This window comes from Equus przewalskii, chromosome 9 (genome assembly GCF_037783145.1).
Source record: "Equus przewalskii isolate Varuska chromosome 9, EquPr2, whole genome shotgun sequence".
In the NCBI taxonomy this organism is placed as follows: Eukaryota; Metazoa; Chordata; class Mammalia; order Perissodactyla; family Equidae; genus Equus; species Equus przewalskii.
In genome coordinates this window covers 41,604,227-41,630,139 of record NC_091839.1, presented here as the reverse complement: position 1 = coordinate 41,630,139, position 25,913 = coordinate 41,604,227, and the positions used below count along the sequence as shown (strand labels likewise).

Sequence of the window (25,913 nt, the reverse complement as noted above, 5' to 3'; positions counted from 1 at the left end):
AAGCAAACAGCCCAGATAAACTTCTTGCCCTTTGCTTAAAAAAAAAAGTGGAGTTTTTTGCCCTTTTCAAAACTGAGGACCCAAGGGAAGTCATCTGTTGACAGTGTGGTTTGCTGAAGCAGAGCCCTCGGGCAGTGAGCTGTGCAGTTACAACTGCCATTTCTCCCCGTGCGCAGTTCATGAGAAGGCAGCAAGTTCTCCTGCTCTACAGAAGGATTCTGCAAGCAATTCGGCAGGTGCCGAATGATTCTGATCGCCAGTACTTGAAGGACTGGGCAAGGGAAGAATTCAAAAGAAACAAAAGTGCCACCGAAGAGGTGAGGACAGGTCCTGGCCCTTTTGTACTGATTGATGAATTTTTTAGAAAGTTTGGTAGACCTCTTGGAATATAAATGTCACTGAGATGGTATATCTCCATCATTGCTCTTAAGTTACCGATTTTCCACTCGTGATGTTTTACGTTTTACAGTCTTTGCTGTTTCTGCCCTCTAGGTAGCATCAGGTGAGTCTTCTGTTAAACCACACATAGACACACACACAGGAGAAGATTATAAATATTACATCATGATGGTTCGGGAAGTTCTATGCTGGGGGTGTACGAAAGCATGCCAGACGTTGCGTACCCCTATCTGTCAGCTTGTGGCTTTCCTAATATGTGGCAGTTCCAATTCTCAGTACTGGTTTCCCCGGCTATGTGAAAGCAGAGGGTTCCTATGAAACTCTTCATAAGCCGAAATGGCATAAAGCGAAGAAGCAAATTACCATTAATTTACATAGGAAAAACTTTTGAGCATTCCTAGACCCAAAAAAATCCATCAAATCATACCAAATAACACAGAAAACCTAAAATAACACTAACATATAGTAAAAGCAGGAATGATATGATAAATACACAGCCTATATAAAATAGAAATAATGTAGGCACAGCGTGGTTTCACTTACCAGAATTTGGAAGACAGCCAGGACACTGGGAGGCTGAGAGGTGGTGGTGATGATGATGGGGTGTCAGGCGGAGTGGTCAGAGACTGGGTGTAGGAGAGAGAGGAACAGGGTCATTTATTAACATCTCATCATCATCTGAATCCATCAGGGCAGGCAGGTCACTAACGTCTACACCTTCTTCTGCCTGCCTCGGTGTCAAAGGTCTGCTGTGGCTGATGTGACAGGCTTGCAATACACAGTGGGCTTGAGTGCTGAGCCTCTGGAATGGCTCACTGCAAAACAAGTGCTGACCGCTGTTTTTGCTTTTCGCCTTTTTCATAAAAGCTGAAATCCTCTTTAGATTTCTTTCAGTTAGTGAAAACAGGTACTAATGTAGGTCTTTCGTAAAAGTGAGGTGGCACAAAGAGAAATTTCAGGGGGCAAAGCAGGGGGAACCTGTATTGGTTCTTGCCTAACAAATAAAATGATAGAGCTGTACCTCGTTTAACCAGGTAAAACAGTGACCAGAGTTCACTTTCTCCTACAGGACGCAATCCGGATGATGATTACTCAAGGCAATATGCAGCTCAAGGAGTTAGAAAAAACACTTGCCTTAGCCAAATCTTAACTATAGCATTATTTGACAGATTTTCAAAGCCTCCATGTGTTTTGTTGAACTAGAGCTCAACCAAGGGCAGCCCAAAGCCAAGTCAGACTGTTTGTATGTACAGTACTTGGCACAGTATCAGGACGTGGAGCATGGCGTGTCAGAGAGAGCGAAGAAATGAGCACCAGAACAACTGCTTAGCACTGAAAACCACACCCCGTATTTTTGAAGACGTTTCTGGATGTTTCAGCAGTTCTTTTAAGAAGCGAAAACCAGTACAACAAATGGTCAATTAACACGTAAACAGATGCTCAACACCATTACCATCAGGGACATGGAAATGAAAACCACCATGAGATACTGCTTCTCGTCACGAGAATGGCTGCCTTTAAAAAGAGAGATAATAACAAATGTTGGGGAAGAGACAGAGAAACTGGAACCCTCATACACTGCCGGTGGGAATATAAAATGGTGCAGCCATCTTAGAAAACAGACTGTCAGTTGTTCAAAAGGTTAAACATAGTTACCATATGATTCAGCAATTCTGGCCCTAGGTTTATAACCACGAGAGCTGCAAGCATGTCTGTAAAAAACTTGTACACGAATGTTCACAGCAGCATTATGCATAATAGCCAAAAAGTAGAAACAATCCAGCTGCCCATTGTCTGATAATGGTTAAATTAAATGTGGTATATCCATACAATAAAGTATTAATGAAAAGTAACGAAATACTAATACATGCTACACATGGGTGAACCTTGAAACCAGTCACAAAAGATCATATATTGTATGATTCCGTTTACATGAAATGTCTAAAATAGGCAGAAAGATCAGTGGTTGTGTAGGATTGTGGATGGCATGGAGACTAATTGCTAATGGATATGGGGTTTCTTTTCTGAGTGATGAAAATATTCTAAAGTTAGATTGTGGTGTTGGTTGCACAACTCTGTGACTATACTAACATCCACGGAATCGTACATTTTACATGTACAGCATGTGAATTATATCTCAATAAAGCTGGGTTTCTTCTTAGTTGTTTTTGACATATAACATTGTGTAAGCCAATAAAGCTATTTTTAAAAACTGTATGAGATATGTACAGATGGCCAATAGACACATGAAAAGATGCTCATCATCACTAATCATCAGGGAAATGCAAATCAAAACTACACTAAGATATCACCTTACACCTGTTAGAATGGCAAAAATATCCAAAACCAAGAGTGACAAATGTTGGAGAGGCTGTGGAGAAAAAGGAACCCTCATACACTGTTGGGAATGCAAACTGGTGCAGCCACTATGGAAAACAGTATGGAGATTTCTCAAAAAGTTAAAAATAGAAATACCTTATGACCCAGCCATCCCACTACTGGGTATCTATCCTAAGAACCTGAAATCAGCAACTGCAAAAGTCCCATGCACCCCTATGTTCATCACAGCATTATTCACAATAGCCAAGTCATGGAACCAACCTAAGTGCCCAGCAACTGATGATTGGATAAAGAAGATATGGTGTATATATATACAATGGAATACTACTCAGCCATAAAAAGGGACAAAGTCGTCCCATTCACGACAACATGGATAGACCTTGAGGGTATTATGTTGAGTGAAATAAGCCAGACAGAGAAAGACGAACTCTGTATGACTGCACTCATAGGTGGTAGTTAACATAGAGACAAAGAGAACTGATCGGTGGTTACCAGGGGAAGGGGGGGGGGGTGGGGGGAGAGCACTAAGGGTGAAGCGGTGTACCTACAACATGACTAATAATAATGTACAACTGTAATTTCACAAGGTTGTAAGCTATCATAATCAATAAAAAAATTTTTAAAAAAACTGTATGAGATGTAGGATTGGAGGCATACTGTCCTCAGGAGATACCCTGGAACTTTCTTGAAAAATCCTTCTGCATTACCCCTCATTGTTGAAGTATGTTCTTCAGGTGTATCAGGATCTGATACTCAGGACTCTCCGAAAACATCACCATGGGGAATGTAGATCTGTTGGAAAGAAAGGAGAAAGAGAAGCGTAATGACCACATTGAAGCACTTACCAAAAAGAAGAGGCAACTTCTGGATAAAACTAATGCAATTACCTTAACATCCACATAGAAAGAAGTAAAGTACATCAATAGGGATGATCTTCAGTGCATTAGGTTCTCCTCCAGGGACAGGAAAAAACAAAGAGTTTGAAGAATACATCGGAGACAGAAGTTGACTTCAGGACACATTTGCAAGAGACCAGATGTATGACGCTGTTAATTTAGTGAAAGTGACAGCCTGTGGAAGAGGCTGGGGCTGGCCGTCCTACAGACAGAAGGCCTCTTGTCTATTTACGGAACGGATCTAAAAAGCTACCAAGAATCTGAGCAGCACCTGAAAGATGTAGGGAAAAATTTGCAGAATGATAAATGGGAGGTAGTACTGGACTGGGTGCCAGAGGAGAGGCGTAAGCTGATGGTGGCGTGTGTCAATGATCTGCATCGCCAGGGTCCACCCCCACCCCACAGCCTCAGAGCCCACAGGACAAAATAATTCCGAATACTCTTCCACAGGGTAATATACTAATTCAAAATGCTTGCATGAGCCAATTTCCTGATTTTTATATAGATGTACATTAGTCAACCTGATGCAAAGCCATCTGATAAACAGAAGCAGCATTTGTGAAGTTTCTAAACACAGAATACTTTTGTGTAGCATGATTGACATACATATTCAAGTATAGGCCGTCTCCATTAAATCGAAAATCTTGAAGCTAAAAGTCATCCTTTTATGAGGTGTGGAAGTCAGTGACTTGGTGACGTTCTTCCTAGCAGTGATGTACGTGGAAAGCATAAGACCATTTGCGGTTTTAATTTGCAAGGTCAGTTTGGTTTGAGATGCAAAAACCAGACTCCAGGAAAACCTAACTTGGGGTTTGTTTTTGTTATTCTGTTTTTTAAAGTGGGTAAAACCCTGAAAATTGAACTTTCATCTTCCAGAGGTTAACATTATTCTAACAGGCAAGCTTTTCCCTTCATCTCTAGAGAACGGTTTACTTGTTCACTTATCACAAGTCACTGCTTTGAGGAGCCCTTCAGAATACAGGCCAAGGCTGTTTAGCTTGAGATTTACTTAGCAGTTCTTCTCACACATGGAACCACGGTCATTAAGATGGAGGCCAGGATAGAACTCCTGGTGAAACATTTTACTCATCGTCTTTATGAGTATTCTGGACTAGACAACAAATTACCCTTCTGTGTGTTCCCTGTAAACGATCCTATACTCTCGTTTGAATATTCAAGCTTTGTTCCTAAAGTTTAAGATGTTGGAATGTTCAGTTTATATATTTGAACTACAATAAATCAGTCTTGTTTTATTAAAAAGTATTTTTAATACAAAAGCTTACTAGCAGGGGCCGGCCCTGTCACCGAGTGGTTAAGTTCATGCACTCTGCTTCTCGGCCCAGGGTTTCACTGGTTCGAATCCTGGGCGCAGACATGGCACTGCTCGTCAGGCCATGCTGAGGTGGTATCTCACATGTCACAACCAGAGGCGCTTACAACTAGAATATACAACTATGTACTGGGGAGCTTTGGGGAGAAGAAGAAGGGAAAAAAAGAAGATTGGCAACAGATGTTAGCTCAAGTGCCAATGTTAAAAAAAAAAAAGTTAAAAAAAGCTTACTAGGGACCAGCCAGGTGGTGCAGTGGTTAAGTGCACGCATTCCACTTTGGTGGCCCGGGTTTCACTGGTTCGGATCCAGGGTGTGGACATGGCACCGCTTGGCAAGCCATGCTGTGGTAGGCATCCCACATACAAAGTAGAGGAAGATGGGCACGGATGTTAGCTCAGGGCCAGTCTTCCTCAGCAAAAAGAGGAGGATTAGCTCAGGGCCTAATCTTCCTCAAAAAAAAAAAAAAAAAGCTTACTATTATATGAGAAGTGACTATTATTTAACATGTTGACTGCCCCTATGTCATTTCCTCTTAAATGTTCCATCGGGTTGGAAGTTTTAAATTCATGGCACAGGCATTGCTGTGGCTGTGCCTGCAGAGATGGAACAGATGACTTCCTATTATTTGAGGAAAGCAGAACCTCTTTCCTATTTGTGTTATTGTATTCACATCAGCAGACGCTCAGGAGAGGCTGAGAGGCAAACCCATGCTTACGGAAATTCACTCTGTCTTTTGTGGAATAGTAAGGAAAATGCTAGAAAAAACAAATGGAAACAGTCACATCTACCTTGAAAAAAATTGGGATTATGTAGAATAAGGTCCAAACAGGATCAAAAGCAAATTGTCACTCTTTACCAAACCACCACAGGCTATTTCCTTCCTTAAGTCAGACATCTGAGAAATTATATTAGGATTAAATTAAATTTACTATTTTTGTTACTAAGAAGAGTAAATCACTTTTTGCCCACTCTTTTGTATTAAAAAAGTGCTTTACTATGTCGTGGATTTATCTTATGGACTAAATTTTATAGATTTAAATTAATACTTAAATCTTATGGATTTAAATTAATTACATTTATAGTTATATTTGATTTAATATTACAGGAAAAGAATATTTCCCCTTAAAATTACAACTGAAAAAATATTTTTAATACTATTCTCTTATTCATAAGAGGTATTCCAAAAAGGTCACTTTTTAAAATTGGTTTGTCTTAAGTCTTATTTAATTGATTGACTTTTATATCACAAGAAGAAATGTATGTAGCTTTTAGGAGCAATTTGTTAGTCAAAAAATGTTATCTTGGCTTGCATACAATTATAAGTGATGTTTTGTCTGTTGCCTTTGCACAGTGTTTTCCAAAAGGTCAACAGTTTAAACAAAACACTTGTTTAAGCTTGCAATGAGAAATATTTCATTACAGTTAAAACATTTTTTTTATGCCGGCACCTGATCTCTACTTCAAAGCAGATGTATTTACTCTAGGTTATACTTCTAGAGGAACAAGGTGGAGTGTGGCTGGGTGAAGGCACTCTTTCAGGAACCATAAAATTTGGTCAACTACACACATGAAAATGTAGGCTAAACAAAGTATTCACACTCATTTTTTAAATAAGAAATTTAATATCCATAGTGTTGAGAACCATGTTTAATGCTTGGAAGAGACAAATTCAAAGTGATAAAATACTAAATAAAAGAGAACATACCTCTCAAGAATCAGTGCTTGACTGAAATGAAAAGGTATAAACACAAAAACATCACTTCCTTTATTTGGGCTCCCAAAGTCAAAGGTAAGATTAGAAGTGATACTCAGTCTATCACAGATATTGACTATATTCAATGCACTAACAATTTTTTTAAAAAGACACTGCAATATTGTACAACTTTTCTGTTTCACATCATTTTTCCCACAGCTCAAGTTCCAATCTCATTTCAAATATGACCTACATGACAGCCTACAAATTGTTAATAGTTCTGCTTCTTTGGAAAAGTACTATTGTGGCATTTGCTCATTTTAGTAGACAGCAAAGGGAAAAATACACGTGGAATCCATAGCTGAGTTTTTGACAATGCTAAGGAACAAAAACAGACCAAATACAGTTGTTGAAAATACAAAGCTATTGCATTGGTCTTGCCGATGCGGCCATCTCTTTGGGTTGGGAGGCTGGCTGACCCTGCTCTATTTCCTTGCCTCTATGGTTTTCCCTGCTATAAGAGAGAGAAGATCCATGGAATCTGTCAGACTAGGTGCACTGACCTTTCTCCTTCCTCCCCAAGTCTCTCCCCTACCTGTCACTTTGACCAGAATATCCAGGTCACAGTGATAACCTGCCTGCTTCTGATGGGTAGGAGTTACACCATCAAAATACTTCCTACCAAAGCACTCTATGGTCTAGATAAATTAAAATTTAATTTGTTTTCGGGATTTCTCAACAAGGATATCCCTTGAGGTAACAGGAAGTATTCTGATAAGTGAAAATAAATCCTGCTTGGAACACAACTTCCTGGACATCTTAGGAATTCATCTCTTCTTTGAGTACGACGCAGCTCTCAAGAACTCAGTGTATATTGTGGAACGATTCTAAAGCGGTCAGTAATACCGTGTGTGAAATAGATTTAGAAAACTGATAACTCTGCAATTCTGTGATTCTGCATCAGGAACAAGGAGAGAAATGAGAGAGGAAGGTGCCTCTACATGTAGCAATCCAATGGGGGTCTCTGGGGAAGAACCGTCTACCTACTCAGCAGTTGAGAACAGGACAGGCTTACAAAACTGAAAACTTGAGAGAACATCAGATTAATTCCCTGCCCAGGTTCTGTAATGGTGACATACATCCACATTTACTAGGAATGCCTATCTCCATGGACTGTCACTATTAAAATCACAAAACAAAAACAACTATGAACTTGACAGGCAAAAAACAAAGGGCCTACAGCATACTCTGTTTTGCTGGGTGTTTCTATGTCAAGAAGTCAAGATTCTCTCTTTGGCTCAATGAGCAACATTTTATTCCAAATTATAGACAATAGTTACTCAGTTCCTGTGTTTATAGAAATAGAACTGAGGTTTCTATGCAGACATGGAATTTTGAGATGACTATAATCCCACATTCCAAGGGCCAAGAAGCTTAGAAAATAATTAAATCCAAAGTTTCAACACACCCAAGCTACCTGTAAAACTGTGTATGCTCCACAAGGCAGAGTAAAATCCTGAGGGCTCCACGCGGCTGGGGAATTGTGGGGTCTAAATCAAATTACTGAGTTATTTACCTTGACATAGGCACTGCAAAGCAGTGGAAAGCTTTTGAGGCTCTTCAATGACAGAATTCAATTAAAAATAAAATACTTTCATTTCTTTATAAAATGTAGACCAATAAGCTCAAATTCAGAAAGGTACTCTAAGATAATTGGGTTTGAATACAAATAGGTTATAGAAGTTTCCGGTAATTGCTATGTGAATGTTTTTCCATTGATCTTTTTAAAATCACTAGGATTAATCAACTGTAATATTTCTATACTTTGGCTAAAAATACAGAAACCATGGTCAAATGATGTGACCCTTTCTCATTTGAGTTCATTACTAACAAACATTCCCGGTGCTGTTGGCCAGTTACTCATTACTTAAATACACTCTGACGTTGCAAAACATTTTAAGATATAAAGGATCCTGGGATATCATGAAAATCTCTTTCTCCTCAAAATCTGTTTGATAAGTTTCCACCTGGTTGAAATGTTGGCTTTTGAGAGTCATGAATTTGAGAGAGGGCTGAGCGTGCATCTCAGTGACGGCTCTCCGGCAGAGGCCACTTGTCTAGGCACAGCAGGTGTGTTTATACGAACGAATACTTGATTGGAGTTCACGAGGGGTTAACCTTTCTCTTGCTTTTGATTTATATTACTTCGCACATCCTGAATTTTAGGGTCCCGGCTTACATATCACTCAGTTTCTTAGCGTGGCTCGCTTCATCTGAGCTGTTGCACTTCAGATGAACCTGGACTGAGGTTTTGAGTTTGTCGTGCAACCTGAAACTAAGCAAGCCAACCCTGGTTTCAGTTTAATTGTTGAAGTCTTCATAACTTCAGAGCATAGGAAGTGTGTGTCTGGCACATTTTAGAAATTAGTGATTTTTTTTTAAAGGCAAGTCTGCTATGTGCACAATAATTGACACCCTGGGCATAGCTACTCCGCGGTTGCAAAACTGGAAATCCCCAAGGATGCCTTCAGGTGCCCTTTCCTGGCCCTAATTTTCCTTCTGCACCTTCGTCCTCAGTTTAGCAAGTTCCTCTTCTAAACTTTTAATATGTTCCTTCAGCGTGGCCTTGTCTTGCTGGGCTTTCTGACTGGCTTGGCTTCGTGCTTCTTCAATCTTCCTCTCATACCACTTTTCCATCTGGGTGGAAACAGCCTCAAAAAAATACTGGGTAATCTCGAGAGCTTGGGAGGTGTCTCGAAGGTGCGGGGCAGTCTGCTCACTGCCTGCTGCTGGTGGCGGCCCACAGCTGGCGGCGGGTGCTGGCTGCTGGGCTCGATGCCTTGTCTGCCCACTCTTCCCAGATTTCTTGGTTTGGGTGCCTCTGTCGACGCAGGGCCCAGCCTGCTGATCACATTTGGCTGCCTCTTTCAAGGGTAGCAAGGCTGTCTGCACCTTGACATTCCTCAGTCGGGAGCCTGTACAGTCCGAGGAAGACAGCTCTTGCTGGAGTCTGTGGGTAGCAGTGGCGTTGAGGGCCTTCTCCTTGGGCCTAACCACCTGGGGGGAAGTGTCAGAAGCTGCTACTGGACCTGCAGTCACCACTGATTGGTCCACACCTGCTTTCAGAAGAAAAACTCAAGTCAGAGCAAATCCACATTCACACAGTCATGTGCCTGTGGGTCAGCATTTGAGAGTCCTGGGAATCCTGTAAACCACCAACCACCACGTGCAACTCCTCCTCTGCCCTTCCCTTCCAGTTCTCCCCTGATTATCATTTTGGCTTGTCAGGGCTTTCATGGATACTGTATTAACCATACTGGTAGCATCTAAGCCAAAAACGTGCTGGCCTTTCCTTTAGCCCATCTCAATCTACCCTAGAAGGCTCTGGGTACCATTTTCTGGTTGCTCAGGATGACACAGCTCACCAAGAGTCTCAAAACAGAATTGGGCATTTTGTCAATGAGAATGAATATCCCCAATCTCTTAATTTCTGGGCCCTTCCACACCATAGCTGCAGTTCCTAGTTCTTTGACCCAGCCTCCACTTTGGAGAGGTGGTCCTGTTCCCCATACCCAGAGCTCCAGCCAAGCTCCATACCTAGTCCTAGCATGAAAAATTTGCCTAGGATTTTCCCCAATGTTATGGGCACAAAGAAAATAAAACCACAGTGCCGGAGATGGTCTGTAGTAACATGAAACACTTGACATAACAAATCCCCAAGGAGGCCTAATTACTAAGGTTCTACATGTCCTCAACATTATCATCATCAAGTGTAATCACTGTGGCTAATGTAAAGATGCTTTTCTGGAAGCATCTCTTACCTAGCACCCGGGGCAGCTTAAATATACAAATGCTCTTTAATGAGGTTTTACAGAGTTGGACCAAGGTAAAAGGCTGATCAAGGAAGAGAAAGGGGAAGGAAGGAGGTGCAAGGTCAAGGGTGAGAGCCCTGCTCAGGAGACAGATGTCCATCCATCACCCTCATCTTTGGGGTCCACTCTGACACCATCAACAAGTCTTTTATTCCTGCATTCAAATACTTTGAAGACTTAAATAGGAATGCTTCATTGCTGTACAGGAACTGAGTGTTCAGTAGTGAGCATAGCATGGTCCTTGCCCCTACAACCCAGTGCCTTCCACAGCCCTATCATACTGGCTCCCTCCGGTACAGGAGAGAGCAAGATCTGGGGGTCTCATCACCTTGGGGTGGAATGGCCCTCTCTGCACAGGGGTTACCTGTGGAGGATTCACAAGTGGATGGTGTGGATTTAGTCCTAGAGGCCCTGGAATCTCCAGAAAGCTTCAGCTCCAGATTCTGAATCTTTAACATGCACCAGGTTTTTAATTCATCCACCAAGGACATCTAAAAAACACACAAAGTAATCAGGTGAATTTCATGTATGGTTTATGAATGAAAGCATCCAGAATGGACTTTTCAATCATGATCGTTGAGGAGATCACACCCAACAGTTGTGATTACCCACCTCCCACAGCCTACACGACCTTCTCTGCTTGCCCTCCACACACCAGATGGACCCAGCACCCAAGGTGACAGCTATCTATAACCTTCATTAAGTGACCTAGAGCCACGTAAAACTCAAACTCCAAAGCTTCCCAAGTCTTCCAAACCAAGGATTTCTGCTGCCTTAGGAGCATGAACACTGACACACTCACTAGGACCCATTTTACATCCGTTGTTTAGACCATAAACTCCCTGAGGGCAGGAACCAATCTTGTTCAACAACAGATCAGTGGCCCAGCAAACGCACAATACGTAGACCTGACTAAGGGTGGAGAGCACGCCCGCCCCAGCACGTTCTATAAACTGTTCAGTCTCCACCGACTGCCAGCATATTCAGCAACAAACATGAACTGAACTACAGGTTCTTTTCTATTAACTGCACTTCAGAGTCATAAAAATGACATGCTATGTACTGCAAACACTGTTAGGGGATCTCGGCCTGAGTTTTCAGTGATGGGGCTGAGTCTTTTCCCCAGTGGAGACGGGTGGTAAGTCACAGTAAGGAAGGACAGATACTGATCGTCACCTGTCGTTTCTCTCCCTCCTGCTTCTCCGTGTCTGAGTGCAGCTGCAGGCGGTTCAGGCACTCCGTCCTCTCTGCCGAGAGTCGCTCAACCATCAGCTTGTCCAGAACACGCATCTAGGATGCAACGGGCACAGAGCGCATGGCTGAGATGATCTAAAGATGGGCCCTGGTCTCTCAACTCCTGAGGAGAGGTTCAGGGGGGCCACGCAGGGACCAGAGAGAAGACAGGCAAACCTCCACTCCTCTTTCTGTTCCCATACAGTATTCATGGAACTCTAGGTTTTCAGAATTCCAGAGCATGTTGCTACGTAGGCCCATGTTTCTTTCTTTTTCTCACTTGTTAAAGTCCTAAGGGGTTTAAGAGACTATGAATATGCCTGAGCCAATGCAGACCTTGTAGGTAAAAGAATTTTTATAGATCTCAGAACATTATTTCCAAGACTATTATTGAAAGGAAAAACTACTTCTAAAAGTATGGAGCTCTTCTTCCCCTTTCCAATGAATGGTTTATCCCTCCTCCCCCCGATGTTAGAGGCTGTGGAAGAGGCGGCGAAAGGAGCTGATACTCGGGTATTTCACGCAGCTCTCCCAGCGACCAGCCCTCAGTGCTGCACGGAAAGCGGGCAGAGCGAGAGTGAGGACGGCAGTGGGAGGAGGTCACGGGGAGCGCTGCATCCAGAGCACAAATGACTGTCCCCTCTTAGTCACAGCCCTCCCGGGACCCCCTTCATCTGGACATTTCCTGTAGGGCCCAACACCCAGCAGGGCTGAACTTCCACTGCTTTGACAAGGCCCACAGAAGAAAAGGGACTGTTGTTCGTGGGAATCAGCCCACGAGGGCTCACTGGTGAGCTCCTCTCCTGTCAGGGACATTCATGATGTCCCACACTCAGATGTTCAAAAGTTTTTTAAAGCAGCATCCATCCTGAGACGTGGTGAGCACCTCTGCTTTGTCTCTTCAGCCGCCATGTTCTCCTGAGAGCTGCTCTCCCGCTGTTTGCTGGGACTGGCCTGCTCTCCCACCTCCTTATCCATGATAGAGATGCTCTGCCAAGAGCCACCGCGTTGATGCACAGCTTTGTTCCCGGGGCACGCTGACTGGTCCGGGCATGAGCACCTGACTTATGCTGGGCCAGAGTCCTTTCCCTGTGATCTGGAATTAGGACTAAGACTCTACACCCCAGTCTGTCACCTTCCTTGAACCCAAGTGAGGTCTGTGAGTCACCCCAGCATTCATCTACCATCCCTCTTTGGGCTTAGGCTAGCTGAAGCGGGTTTTTATTCACAAAACAGTCTTAACTAATATATTATGGCTCTAAGAAGGGATTTCTTAAATGGGCTTTCCACAAAATACAAATAGCAAATAAACCTTAAAAATGTTCAACCTAGGGGCCGGCCCAGTGGCACAGCAGTTAAGTGCGCACGTTCTGCTGTGGTGGCCCAGGGTTCACCAGTTCAAATCCCAGGTGCGGACATGGCACTGCTTGGCAAGCCATGCTGTGGCAGGCGTCCCACATATAAAGTAAAGGACGATGGGCATGGATGTTAGCTCAGGGCCAGTCTTCCTCAGCAAAAAGAGGAGGATTGGCAGCAGATGTTAGCTCAGGGCCAATCTTCCTCAAAAAAAAAAAAATTTAAAAAAAATGTTCAGCCTCACCAACAAGCAAGGAAAATTAATTAAATGTCCTTAATCAATTTGGCAAAAACTTAAAAAATTACAACATTAATGATGTCAAAGGCTTGAGACAAACTCAGACACTGCTGGTACGATATAACTTGGTACAACCTTTCTATTTATCAAGAGACTTAAACATAGTCTTAACTTTGGACCCAATTATCCTAATTCTGAGCAAATAATCTGTGAAGCAATCATAAGTTTATGCACACAAATGTTCATCATAGCATTACTTATAAGAGTGAAAAACTATAAGCAGGGGCCGGCCCTGTGGCGCAGCGGTTAAGGGCGCATGTTCTGCTTCCGTGGCCCCAGGTTCGCCGGTTCAGATCCCGGGTGCGGACATGGCACCTTTTGGCAAAAGCCATGCTGTGGTAGGCGTCCCACGTATACAGTAGAGGAAGATGGGCACGGATGTTAGCTCAGGGCCAGTCTTCCTCAGCAAAAAGAGGAGGATTGGCAGCAGTTAGCTCAGGGCTAATCTTCCTCAAAAAAAAAAAAAAACCAAAAAAAACTGTAAGCAACTTTAAAGTTTAACAGAAAGGAATGGTTAAATAAACTATGCTGTATTAATATGCTGGAATATTGTGAAGCCAAGGACATGGGAAAATGCTCGATATAAAATTAAATTAAAAAAAAGCAAAATTGTATACCCCCATATACAGGAATAGTACACCACTATTAAAAAACACACCATAGCTTCATATGTCTAAGACATATTACTAAATGTAAAAGTAAGCTAAAAAAGAGCACAGCATGGTTCCATTTTTGTTTAAAGGTGATAATTATGTAGGTTACTATCTATAAAAGGAAAAACCTATGGGAAAATACACCAAACCGCGAATGGAAGGCCATTCTCTGGGAGGTATCACTATGATACAGATTTCTGTAACGTGGAATGTTTTTCCAATGAACATGTGTTATTTTGTAAGCTTTTTAAAAGTATTTTTTGTATTTAAAAGTCTATATTCATCATATATTTTTTATTAGTTAAAAAGGGAAAATGTCCCTTTACAATGGAGAGAGATGGTGGTTACCAGCTTAGCCAAATGATCAACCTCAGCATCATTAATGAGACATCCTGACATATGTGCCTCCTGATGTGATGTAATTTGAAGTTGACACCATTAACTATGAAGTGTTCTTACCAAAAATATTTAACCTGAAGCTAAATAAGCATCTACGCCAACGGTTCTCACACTTTAGTTGCACCAGCAGCCCCTGGAGGTCTTGTTAAAGTGCAGGCTACGACACCCCACCCAGAGTTTCATTCACAGGTAAGTTAAATTCAGTCCAGCTGGAATGAGACCCAAGAATTTGCACTTTTTCCCCCACAAGTCCCCAGATGATGCTGACGCTACTGGTCCAGAGATGACGCTTTGAGAACCACTGCTCGAGAGCTAACTTTCAGTTTACAGAAATACAGGGATAGAAGAACAAGTTAAATAACACCATGAGGAAACTATCAGAACACCCAGGATACGGAACGTGCTATAACACAACTAGCCTGGACTCTTTAAAAAGTTAATATCATAGGAGAAAAAAAGTTGGAAGGAATCAAGGACTGTTCTAGATTAAAAGAGACCACAGAGACATAATACAAATGCACAAAAGACACACTGGACATCGATTTGGGATTAAAAACAGAAACTGCTACAAACAACCTTTTGGGAGAACTGAGAAAATCTGAATATGGACTGAATACTATGCAATTATAGTTAATTTCCTCATATGTGATAATGGCACTGTGTCATGAAGGAGAGAATCCTCATTCTTAGTCAATGCGCTCTGACGTGTTAAGGCGTGAGGAGTCAGGACAGTCTGCAACTAAATCTCACGCAGGTCAGCAAGAGGAAAAAAGTGTCTGCGAGAGCCTCACAGAGCGACTGTGGCAGCTATTAACAACTGGAGTGTGTCCAAGCATTCATTATACTATTCTTTCAACTTTTCTCTGTACGTGAAAATTTCCAAAATTAAAAGTTGGGAAAAGAAAAACTACAGACACGATTCCTCTAATTTTGTGTGCAATGGGGGAGGGGTATAGAGCACAGAGACATTTAATAAGACAGGGAGAAAATAAGCCCAAATATTAATAGTGCTTTTTCATCACGGTGGGCTTACAGGTGACTTATTTCCCTTTCTAATTTTCAGATTTTTAAAAATGCTCTGTAATGAGTAGATATTACTTTTATAATGTGAAGCAATTTAAACATGTTCTTAAAAAATTCAAACAGATGGGCTTTAAAGAAATTGCATGAGCAGGCCTCCCCGATGTGCTCAGGGCAGTGTACAAGCGGAAGTGGGTGCCGAGGTCTCCCTCTGAGCTCATTTTCTGCAGAGCACCTGGAAATTAGGAGGCTGGGCGACTGGCTTACTTGGTGCTGCGTCTTACTCTCCATATGTCCCAGCTTTGTATTCATTTTATCCTGAACCGACCCCAGCTCTGCTCTGATCTCCTCCACAGTTGCCTCCAACTGGTTCTCCAGCTTGTTGATCAGGGGTTCACATCGACAACCATCTATTGGTGCCTGACAGGGAAACAAAAGGAATCAGTCCATCTCATTCGCTCCTTCAGCAAAGCACTTGTGAGTACCCATCATAAACCCGTCAGCACACCAGGGGGACAGAGACGATGGAGGAGACAGACTCGTCCTTGTTGGAACTTTGGAACGCCTGGTAGGCCAAGCTTTGGGTCCAGTCCTCACTAAGAAGACTCAGAGAGGGCAAGATATGGCCCCAATCCTCAAGCTGCTTTTGTCGACGCTGGGGCCTCCACGTGATCTAGTCCCCTAAGGATAGTGCAGAAAGCTTGGTACCTACCCCCACGCCTGGGCGTAAGTGACAGGAGGGTATCTGTACTGTTTAGGTGAGGAGGGCCATCTGGTTGATCTTCAAGGCTCATACCTCCTTAAGTCAATGCCTAAAGTGGATCTTAGCCCCCAGGAAAAGTGTTCAACAGACAACCTTGCTTAAGGCCTGTGGCCCCGTGTCCTGACAGGCTGGGCGGGTACCTGCATCACTTTCCCGTCCTTGCCACGGTACAGCGTGTAGAGCTGGTATGCTCTAAACTCATGCGGAGGGGGTGGGGGAGAGCATCGATGCCTGGCCTTCTTTTTAGGGTGATTATGAGTGTGCAAGTTCTTCTGGTGTCCAGGCTGTTGGTCCGCTGGTGGGGTGGGGTCAGAAAATGCTGACGCCTGTGGGAGAGGAAGAGACAACACCCCTGAGCACTGTGACATCTGTAAAATGGACACTCAGACAATGGCTCCCATCTCACCTCCTTTTTGGGCAAAGAACCCCACCTCCCTCTGCCTCCTGGCGTTCCACTCCAAGCACCACGTCCAAAGAAATCCATCCGCACGCTAACCTTGTGCCCGAAGTTGGCCAGACCTAATTCCTGGGCTCTGGTCCAGACCAGCAAGCCAAGCGAAGTGGCCTTTGAGTTGCTGAGCATGACGCTATCCCTGGGCCCCGCGCCACCCTGCTCCCAGCCCTCGCCCGCTGCCTTCACGTGCCTCCTGACCTTGGGCCTTGACTTTCTCTGCCTGTTGTCCTTTGCTCTGGGCTCCGGCGAGGCTGACAGGAAATCTTCTCTGGGCTCTTCTTTCCTGGGCGCAGCCTGTTCACTGCTGGGGGTGTCTCCTGCCGAGACACTTCCCTGCAGGGAAAGCAAGCCCAGAGACTCGTTCTACTGCCCCCTTGGGCTTTCTCAATAGTGGCGTAAAATTCTGTTTGCCAGACGCCAGCCACTAACGGACCCACGGGAACCTGCCAACGACAGGCTTGGTCGTCCTGACTAACATGGATGTTTCTCCCACTCAGCTGAATGCCTGGCTTTTATTTTATCTATTAGGTGCCAAACCAAATCCAGTCTTGGGTCTCATTCTATATTCTAGAACATCAGGAACCTACACCCACAAAACACCTCAGCATTGGAGATTTTGGTCTTTTGCATTCAACACAAAACAACCCCACTCATTCTTTGAACTTGGACCCTCACAATTCATAGCAGAGTGAGAACCCTCTGAAACGACAAACCACCACATTTCTGGTCCTTGTGAGAACATCTACAAATTACTATGTACAATTCACACACAGGAACTTAATCAGAGTTACAATGCCTTAACCCTGGAAGTTGATAAGCAGACAGAAGAACAAGTGCTTGGTATAAAACTTTATGTGTCAGAAGTTGTCTCTATATCCTAGTCGTCTTCCTCCTGTGCAAGCTGAAAGGCATGGTTCATTCCAGGGCTGCTGCATATAGCTGTGCAAGCTGTTCACTGCACGAGGGCACCTGGCGGAGGGGGCTGAGTGCAGCAGAGGGAGCTGAAATCCAGTCCGGGCTCTATTCACCATATGTGCCCTGTGCCGGGGCTGCTCTGCCTGGGGGCATCTTTTTCTAATCTGCACAAAGGAGTCGGATGGGCTAGGACAGCCTCAGTCCATTCCCTAAGTGGAAAGAGAGGAAGCAACCCATGCCAGTGGTTCTCAAACTTGAGTCCCCATGAGCATCACCTAGAGAGCTCGTTCAGACTGCTGAGCCCCACCTCAGAGTTTCTGATCCAGTGGGTCTGAGGTGAGGCCCCCAAATTTGCATTTCTAACAAGATCCCAGATGACACAGTGGATATCACACTTTGAAAACCACTGCTCTACACAATTAAGGGCACGATGTCAGAGAGGCAGGGCTGTCCACGTGGTAGTGACAAGGCCACAGATACATGGGGCTAGTGAATATACCCACACCAGGGTGCTGGAAAGATGGTAACACACGGGCACATGATCTGAAATCCTGGAGGCAAGGAGGATAGGAGGCCAAAGGGAAAAGACTGACAAGAGTCTGAAGACCCCAGAGGAAAGGAGAGACAGGAGGGCATGGTGGCCACCAGATGAACCCAGAGGAAGGAGGGAGATAGTTTCCCACCCTCTGTAAGTGAGCGGAGTTGGGGAGGGGCGGGAGGGCTACCCCCCACCTTGCTTTGTGCCACCTCATCTCTTGGCACAGACTGAGCTCTCCTCTCTTCCTTGAGCCTTTCTCTCTTTTTCCTCAGGCTTCGCCCACGACTGAAGCGCAAGACCTGAAGGAGGCAAGAGGCATCGTTACAAACCACTGGGGTGCAGCATCAGCGTGAGAGACTTCTTGGACCTGGCGCTCTGCCCTAACGGGACTTCCAGCCTAGTGGGAGAGACCAAGCATTTACATCAAAGAAGCACCTCTGGACCACCTCCTATGCCTCATAGGTCTCGTGCTGGGCACTACAGGGACCCAGAGGTGGGTAGGACGTTGTCTCTGACCTCAAGGAGATTAGACAATAATAATAACAGGCATTTATGTGCTGGGCCGGGGCTGCCACCTAGGCGTGTGTAAGCTGTGCGCTGCTTAATTTCAGGGAGCACCACTCACATAGACTAGGATATGAATGGCGTCCCCTGGAGCTGTGCAGTGCGGCGGCCCTACGCTAGGCACAGTCTCACTCACTATCTTGGTACACTGGACACAAACTAGCCCATCAGATTTTCTTTTGGCCAAACTGGATCCAAGTCATATTCAATTTGATTCAAACATTATTGAGGTGCATCTGTGAGCCATGGTACCAACCATGAGGCAGGAATCTCCTCCCCAAAAGGAAGCATTTGGTCTGCCCTGTAGAGTGCAGAGAGGTGGACGGGACAGAGGCAAGTACATGTGGGGGCCAGTGGACCCAGACCGGAACCCAGCAGCAGCTAACTGTAGGATCTTGGGGCAACTTCTGTGACCTCTCTGTGCTCCATATTCTCAAATGTAAAAATGGGGTGTTGTTGGGATTACCCGAGACAAAGCAGGTGGCTGGCACACCTTGGAGCGTCAGTCACTGTCAGGTGCCTTACAGTTGCTTAACCGGCAGAGGATGTTTAAGCACAGAGTATAGATCTTTGAGCTGGTGGAAACCTTCATTCTCTGGCCCAGCTCCACACCCTTCCCCTAGCCCCCTACCCCGAGTTTCAGGGTTCGCCCCCTTTAACCAGAGGTCCAGAGGGTGAAAACACTTTTTCAAGGTCACACTATCTTTCTGCAATAAAACAACATCTTAGCGTCTTCCTATATAGATAGGCAGGTGCTCTCTGAAGTTCGGCATAGTGTTTTTCATCTCGTGTCAGACTGTCGTCTTGGGTTCATTAGATTCAAGAGGCACCATTATATGACAAAAAGAACCTCCACAGGCAGTGGGTACCACCTAAATGGAAAATCCCCGACAATATCTGCCTGTCACTGAACCTGATTTTTAAACCGCATTCTCATCCTGTGAGCCAGTAGTTCTGAAAGTGTCCAGGTACCCTTGGGCCCAGGAGGTTAAAATCATTTTCGTATTATTAAGACAGCATTGGCCTTTTCACTCTCCTCTCCTGAGTGTACAGATGTGTTTACCAGAAGCTGCGTGAGTGATATTGCAATAGACCACACACGGAAATCAACGAGAATCCTAATTCTAAGTAAGACAGTTCAGATTTGCAAAACTGCAAAATGATGCTACTCTTCTCACTCAATTTTTTTTTTGAAAAATTATTCTTTTTCATAAAATTATGCTACTTAACACAAATGAACTTATTTTTAGATGGATAAACATCTTGAACATTTCTCAACTTTAATTTCAAATATGGGAACTGTTGATAGATATAACTCAGAGAAACAAAGCTCTTTCTAGGCCTCTGCCATATTTAAGAAGGTAAAAAGGTCCTTAGACCAAAAAGTCTGAGAACCACTGTCCTAAGCCATTTCTAAAACTAAATTCAGACTCACCAGGAAGTCGAGTCTGATGAAAGGAAGTGACTAAAGCCTGTGGCCCATTTGGTTTATGGACTCTTAGAACAGGATCAACTGCCAGGATCAACTCGAAATTCACTTTCAGAAGCATTTGTGAACCATGTCAATTAAAAATGAGAACTGACACTCAGAGGTCACCCAAACCCAAAATAATCATCAGAAAAATTTCCTCCATGGAGCACATTATTAGCTAGTGAAAATAGCTTTGCATGGCTTACAGCCTTTCTCGGAGAACCACACTATCTACCAAATGGAATGTCATCAATCTTTTCCAGTTCACAGACATCAGGGAATATTGATCTTAAGGGCTCAGAAGGAAGTATCCTCTTAGTACTGTGTGAGCTGTGGTCAGTTAAGGTGCCAAGGAGAGGGAATTTCTCATTTCAGACAAACGAACAGTAAGGCTATTTCTCTAACTACAGAACAACAGAACAGCATGCGTATAATTTAATGCATATTCCAAAGTTCCTTCTTTGTGTTGAGCAAATAGGGTTTAGCGTGTACAATTATGTAAAATAAACTTTCAGAAAATGTCATCCTATTTATTTGCTATTCAAAATGGGTGTGGAAAAACTTGCTTAAATCATTTGTTTAATTATTATTATTTTTGGTGAGGAAGATTGGCCCTGAGCTAACATCTGTGCCAATCTTCCTCTACTTTGTATGTGGGACACTGCCATAGCACGGCTTGATGAGCAGTGCATAAGTCCATGCTGGGGATCCAAACCTGTGAACCCTGGGCGACCAAAGCGGAGCACACAAACTTAACCATTATACCACCAGGCTGGCCCTGCTTAAGTCATTTTTTAATGGAAACACTAAAGGAGAAGCACACAGTAAAATGGTGCACAATAAAGCTTTTTCCCTATGAATTCAGATCCGTGGGCTCTGGAAGACAAACGACAGGTTGGTTAAAGGCTCATCAGTCTTTGCGTGCCAGGCAGACACTCCACCCACAAGACTTGATGATCTTCATATGGCTGAGGACAGGGCTGGCTGTCCACCAAACTGCCAAACCCTGAAATGCCAGACAACTTGACGGATTCTGACATTTATACGGCACCCTATACTTTCTGATCTATGAGAGACCAGCATTTTTCTATCAGGATATGAGTCCACTGATTGGTCTGCAAATACGTGGAGGGAGGTGGAGCCTTTTCTGAAGGAGCGCCTGACTCGTGCCTGTCGGGGGCTCTGTGGGCTTCCAGAGGCCACCAAGAAGGACCAACCCCACAGGCAGGAGAGTCATCAATTCTGCAAAAGACAAAAATCTTAACCCTTTCCAGAAACTGCTAGTTATATCAGGCATGTTTTCTTAAAATTTAAATGAAATAAAGGCCATGTAGAACCCCAGGCTGGCGGGGACCAGGCTATGATGTGGCAGGCTGGTGTCCAGAACATTCCTCTGGCTCCATGAGACTGTCTTCTCACCACATTAGCCAGAATAAGGTGGAAAACCAATCAGTGTTTGCTGTAATGTAACACAGAATAGCTCCAACTGGGAAATAACCTAAATGTCCAACATTAAGGAAATGGTTTAACCAAATATTGGACGGCAACAAAAAAGAATACTATCCTCCCATTATGAAGAATAACTGCGAAGAGTGTAGAACATTTTCCTATTATAATTAGGATAAAGGGCAGAATACAAAAGGGTATATACATTGTAGGCACAACTATATACAAATTATGTGTCTGTGGAAGGTAATATGAACAAAAACTGTTATTTCAGGGCACTGAAATTATGAATAACCTGTAAATTATCATTATTAAACCTCTTTATTCTTACTTGGATAATTTCAACCTCAACTCAAATGATATCAGTCATCTTTTAAAAATTAAACGACGGCCAAAATGCCATTATTCAATGAAAAAGGAAAGAAAACTATACTATACTTAACTGCCTCTAGTGGAAATTTACTGCTTTGTCGGCCCAGAATGGACCCCTCCCTCCCACTTTCTCTAGGAAATGCCCCTTCTAACCACATGGTCAAATGGATGCAGCTATCTTCTTAAAGCCCCTGTCCTACTTGTTCAGGGCATTTGCCCCAAGCTCACCAATCATGGTCCTCACCTGTGATGTATTCAAGTGGAACTTCTTCCCTAGCTGAGTACCGGGGTAGTATGACACAGGAAGCTGGTACTGACAATGATCTAGCCACAGGGAGGAAATGATGCCCATGTATGAAGAGCAGCCTGCTGGACCTGAAGTCTCTGGTTCTGGTTACCCTGAATGGAGGCCCACGTGAATTCCTACATTGTCCACTGCCTGGTCAGTAAGCCCATCAGTTCCCTATTTAAGTCAGTTTGCATTGGCTTCAGAAGGTTGCAACCAGAGTCTCAATGACTTTGCTGCCTCACATAATCAATACAATGGAAAGTGCAATAAATCCTACCTGGGGAGCTTTAGTGAGGAGAAGAGCAACTTCCGGATTATTGTGGTAGCGGGCAGTCTCCAGCGGAGTCTGGCCTGCCTGAGGAAAGGCACAGGGGAGGACAAGTGAGTAAGGGACACCAACTCTGCACAAACGCTGCCCAACTGGGACACCAACTCTGCACTCAGTGACACCAACACCTACACATGCTCAACAATACACAACCATGTGGATGAGCAGGGCCCCCTCAAGTCTCCCCATCCAGTGAGGGAGCCAAGTCACCCCTGAGGACACGGTGATTAACAACATACAGCCACAGAGGGCAGGTGCTGACTGAGTGAACAATAAGCACTCTAGGAGGCAAAGGTCTGTGGCACCGCCCACCAAGGAAGGCTTCCTGGAAAAAGAGATGGGGGATGGTGCAAATCAGACAGGGTCAAGGAGGAAGATTTCATTTGAGGAGACAAGCCAAAAAAGGGTCATAAAATCCAGCCAAGCAAAGAATTTTCCCTGGAGAACAGTGAAGGTACCTGGAAGGGCAGACCAGGGCCCAGCCACTGAGTCTCAGGAACCGGACTGTGAAAAACAATTAGGAAGCTGTGGCCACAACAGAGGCTCTAGGGAGATGTAGCCAAAAACCAGGAGTTGGTAACATTGGGAAAGGAAGGGGAAGGTGGGTTCAAGGCATCATGGGAGAGGTACCATGATGTACCACACAATCCAGGTACTAGAGGTGTGAGGAGGAACCAGATACGGGAGCCTTTCCCAGCTTCAACACCCCCACACAACTGTTCCGCCCCCAGTCCTGAGTCTGCGCTATTTCAGGAGGGCAGAGACCACAGGTCAGCCTCGAGCAAGAAAGGGTACCTGAGTAGGTACCTGCTATGGGATCTGGGAGAGAGGGAGGGGAGGGGATACTGAGAGAGAAGGAAGGAGTAAAATAAGGTGACTCTGGAGAGGAAGGAGTTAGAGTTTTGAGCATGATTAATCTGATGGCCCTGGGGCCATTTTTCTGAGGACCACATCTGTTTACAGGCCTGGAACTCACTCGCAGTAACATCCACTTGTCAGTTTACTTAGACACCCCTGATCTTCCTTTTCACGCCAGGATGTGCTCACTTCAGCTAGAAGTCTAAAGATGAGCCCTCAGGGCTTGTCAACGCAAGGGGCTGCTAAGAGCAAGGGTTGCCTCAAGTCCGCCTGAGGGCCCGAGGACTGGAGCTTTAGCAACTACACCCCTACAGAGCGAGGCTGGTGAGGCTATGTGCCCTCAGAGCCCGCAGGAGGTGAGGTAGGAACAACACCCCCCTTCTGGAAAGGGGTGGGAAGAGCTTCAGAATCCATTGTTGCAACTCAACTTACATTATTAACAATGGTCCCATCTGCTCCAGCTTCCAGTAAGATTTTGACCACCTTCTTGTGATTCAGGGCAGCGGCAACATGCAGTGCTGTGTCTCCAGCCTGAAATCAGTCAGAAGAAAGCCTGCTAAACCCCATCTGATCATGGCCCCCAGCCCTCCAGCTCTCAACCCACGGCCTGGTGGTGGCTTTTCAAACAATCTAAGATTTGCCTTAGACGGATAGGGGGCCCTTTGCTCAAGTGTTATGTGGTTCTTTTTAAAGAGATCTTGAAACTAAATGACCCAGGCACAAACATCACATTCCTTTCCAACTGGGGATACTAGAAATCACAGGATTAAGAGCAGGGAGCAAAGTAATGCTGGGCTGGGTTGTTGAGAATGGTGAGACCTGAAGCCTGACACCGAGGCAGGAAGACGGGCAGGGAGCCAGGGGCGGCAGGCTATCCATCCCGGAGCTCTGGACCATGCCCCTCTGTGGCAGGGGAGAGGGCAGAGACCCCTTGGTTTCTGAGTGCTAGAATGAGCAGAAGCTGCAGAAGATGGCTACTCCTAGATGCACGGGAGGATAACATCCCGGCCTCGCAGCACCTTTGGGGACTCGAAGGGGCTGATGGGACTCATTCCGCAGGTCTAGGTGTTCTCTGTCTGGGTGGAGTCACTGAGAATCCGTGTTCACTTAAGACCAGCTGTTTTCAACCTCTTACCAAACAGCCTAAGTTTTCATATCTTCTTTACACAAAAATGTTTTCAGACAATCAGCTATGAAAGGAGGATATAGACAAGAGTAGCCTGATGGGCCAATTCCAAATGCAAATACTGGGCTTTTTCCCCCAAACAGAATGATATATATAAAGCAGGCAAATATAGGAGAAGTAAAATAATCCATTCTCTCCCATCAGGTGATCAGGTAAGGCACCCTGCTCCCTTGTTTTCTGGCAAGCATGAAAATCCAGCCATCCCCGTGGCCCTCTTCCCCCAGAGAATAGCCGGGGAAAAGTGTATTTCATTGCTGAGTCACTTAGCTGTGTACGTTGGGGACCTTTAAAAACTACCGATGCCCAGGCCCCACCCCCAGACATGCTGATTTAATTGTCTGAGTGTGGGTTGGGCAAGGTGGGTTTTCAAAGCTCCCAGGTGACTGAAACATGCCCCAAGGTTGAGAAGCACTGGTTAGTGGGGGCTGTGGGGTACTCTGACGAACTAGAATCCACTGGGAGGCTGCAGAATGACCAAATTTAGCTATTTAGCTAGGTCAGCGGGTCTCAATCCGGTCTGCACACCAGCCCAGGAGCTTTTTGAAACTCCCATTGCCTGGATGTTCTGGTCACTTAAACGGGGGTGGGATTCAGAATTGGTATTTTTAATTCCCCTGTTGATTCTCATATGCAGCCAGGATCAGAAACCATTGTTATAGGGTATATTTAATCTGAACGACAATCTTTTTTAAGTTTCGGATATATGCAGCCAAACTCAGAAAAGTCAAACAACGCATCACTTAGGTATCAATAAATATGAAGACTTTTTAAAATCGAAGTGACTACTGAAAATCATGTACTTTTCCATGGAACACATAATCATAACTTTATTCAAAACCCCCGCTATATGGCACAGATATAGATCATGTACCCAATTTTACAGAAACAGAAACTCCATCAGCTCAAATAAAGTGGCAATGCAAGGAACAGAACAGAGTCATGAGACACATAATTTCCTTGCTTCTTTACTAAGCCACACTCTTGCTTGTGGGTTTCCCTTTGTAAAATCATATTAAAAACCAAACCTGCCGCAGGACCTCCAGAGAATGTTCAGTACGCAAATGTGGTGAGATGCACTGGAATGATAAGGTCAGGCTTTCTCTAGGAGGCCAGATAGACCAGGGCCACAGGAACTCGGTGGAACACCCATGGAAAGGCCTGCACTGGCCAAGTCCCAGACCCGGAGAGGCTCCCAGCAGCCTCTGCTCCCGTTTGTGCCCACACACCTGTCAGTTAGCC

The 25,913-nt window shown here is 44.5% G+C and overlaps 2 protein-coding genes across 53 annotated transcripts in view; one reads left to right on the top strand and one right to left on the bottom strand.

The window, feature by feature from the left end:
- The window catches only part of LYRM2 (LYR motif containing 2), a 30,431-nt gene that overhangs the window by 584 nt on the left and 3,934 nt on the right, over positions 1-25,913 (top strand). For 2 of the 3 annotated variants that reach the window (XR_011521967.1, XR_011521968.1), the window contains exons 2-3: positions 177-317; positions 18,433-18,653. Coding sequence is in view for 1 of the 3 variants with exons in the window: in XM_008538000.2 (XP_008536222.1) it covers positions 177-317; positions 1,469-1,549 (222 nt within the window). In the remaining 2 variants the exon portion in view is untranslated. Of the gene's footprint in view, positions 1-176; positions 318-1,468; positions 4,896-18,432; positions 18,654-25,913 lie in introns of those variants that run through there. The other variant, XM_008538000.2, reaches the window with a different exon arrangement.
- Positions 6,709-25,913, bottom strand: part of ANKRD6 (ankyrin repeat domain 6) — a 181,678-nt gene continuing 162,473 nt past the window's right edge. For 20 of the 50 annotated variants that reach the window (XM_070633606.1, XM_070556673.1, XM_070633608.1 and 17 more), the window contains 9 exons: positions 23,921-24,019; positions 22,580-22,657; positions 18,355-18,459; positions 16,906-17,040; positions 16,394-16,579; positions 15,758-15,910; positions 11,708-11,821; positions 10,896-11,022; positions 6,709-9,775 (listed from right to left, as the gene is read on the bottom strand). In XM_070633606.1, the coding sequence (XP_070489707.1) occupies positions 9,207-9,775; positions 10,896-11,022; positions 11,708-11,821; positions 15,758-15,910; positions 16,394-16,579; positions 16,906-17,040; positions 18,355-18,459; positions 22,580-22,657; positions 23,921-24,019 (1,566 nt within the window). In that variant the 3' untranslated portion in view covers positions 6,709-9,206. Of the gene's footprint in view, positions 9,779-10,895; positions 11,023-11,707; positions 11,822-15,757; positions 15,911-16,393; positions 16,580-16,905; positions 17,041-18,354; positions 18,460-22,579; positions 22,658-23,920; positions 24,020-25,913 lie in introns of all 50 variants that reach the window. The other 30 variants (XM_070633602.1, XM_070633636.1, XM_070633612.1 and 27 more) reach the window with 3 other exon arrangements.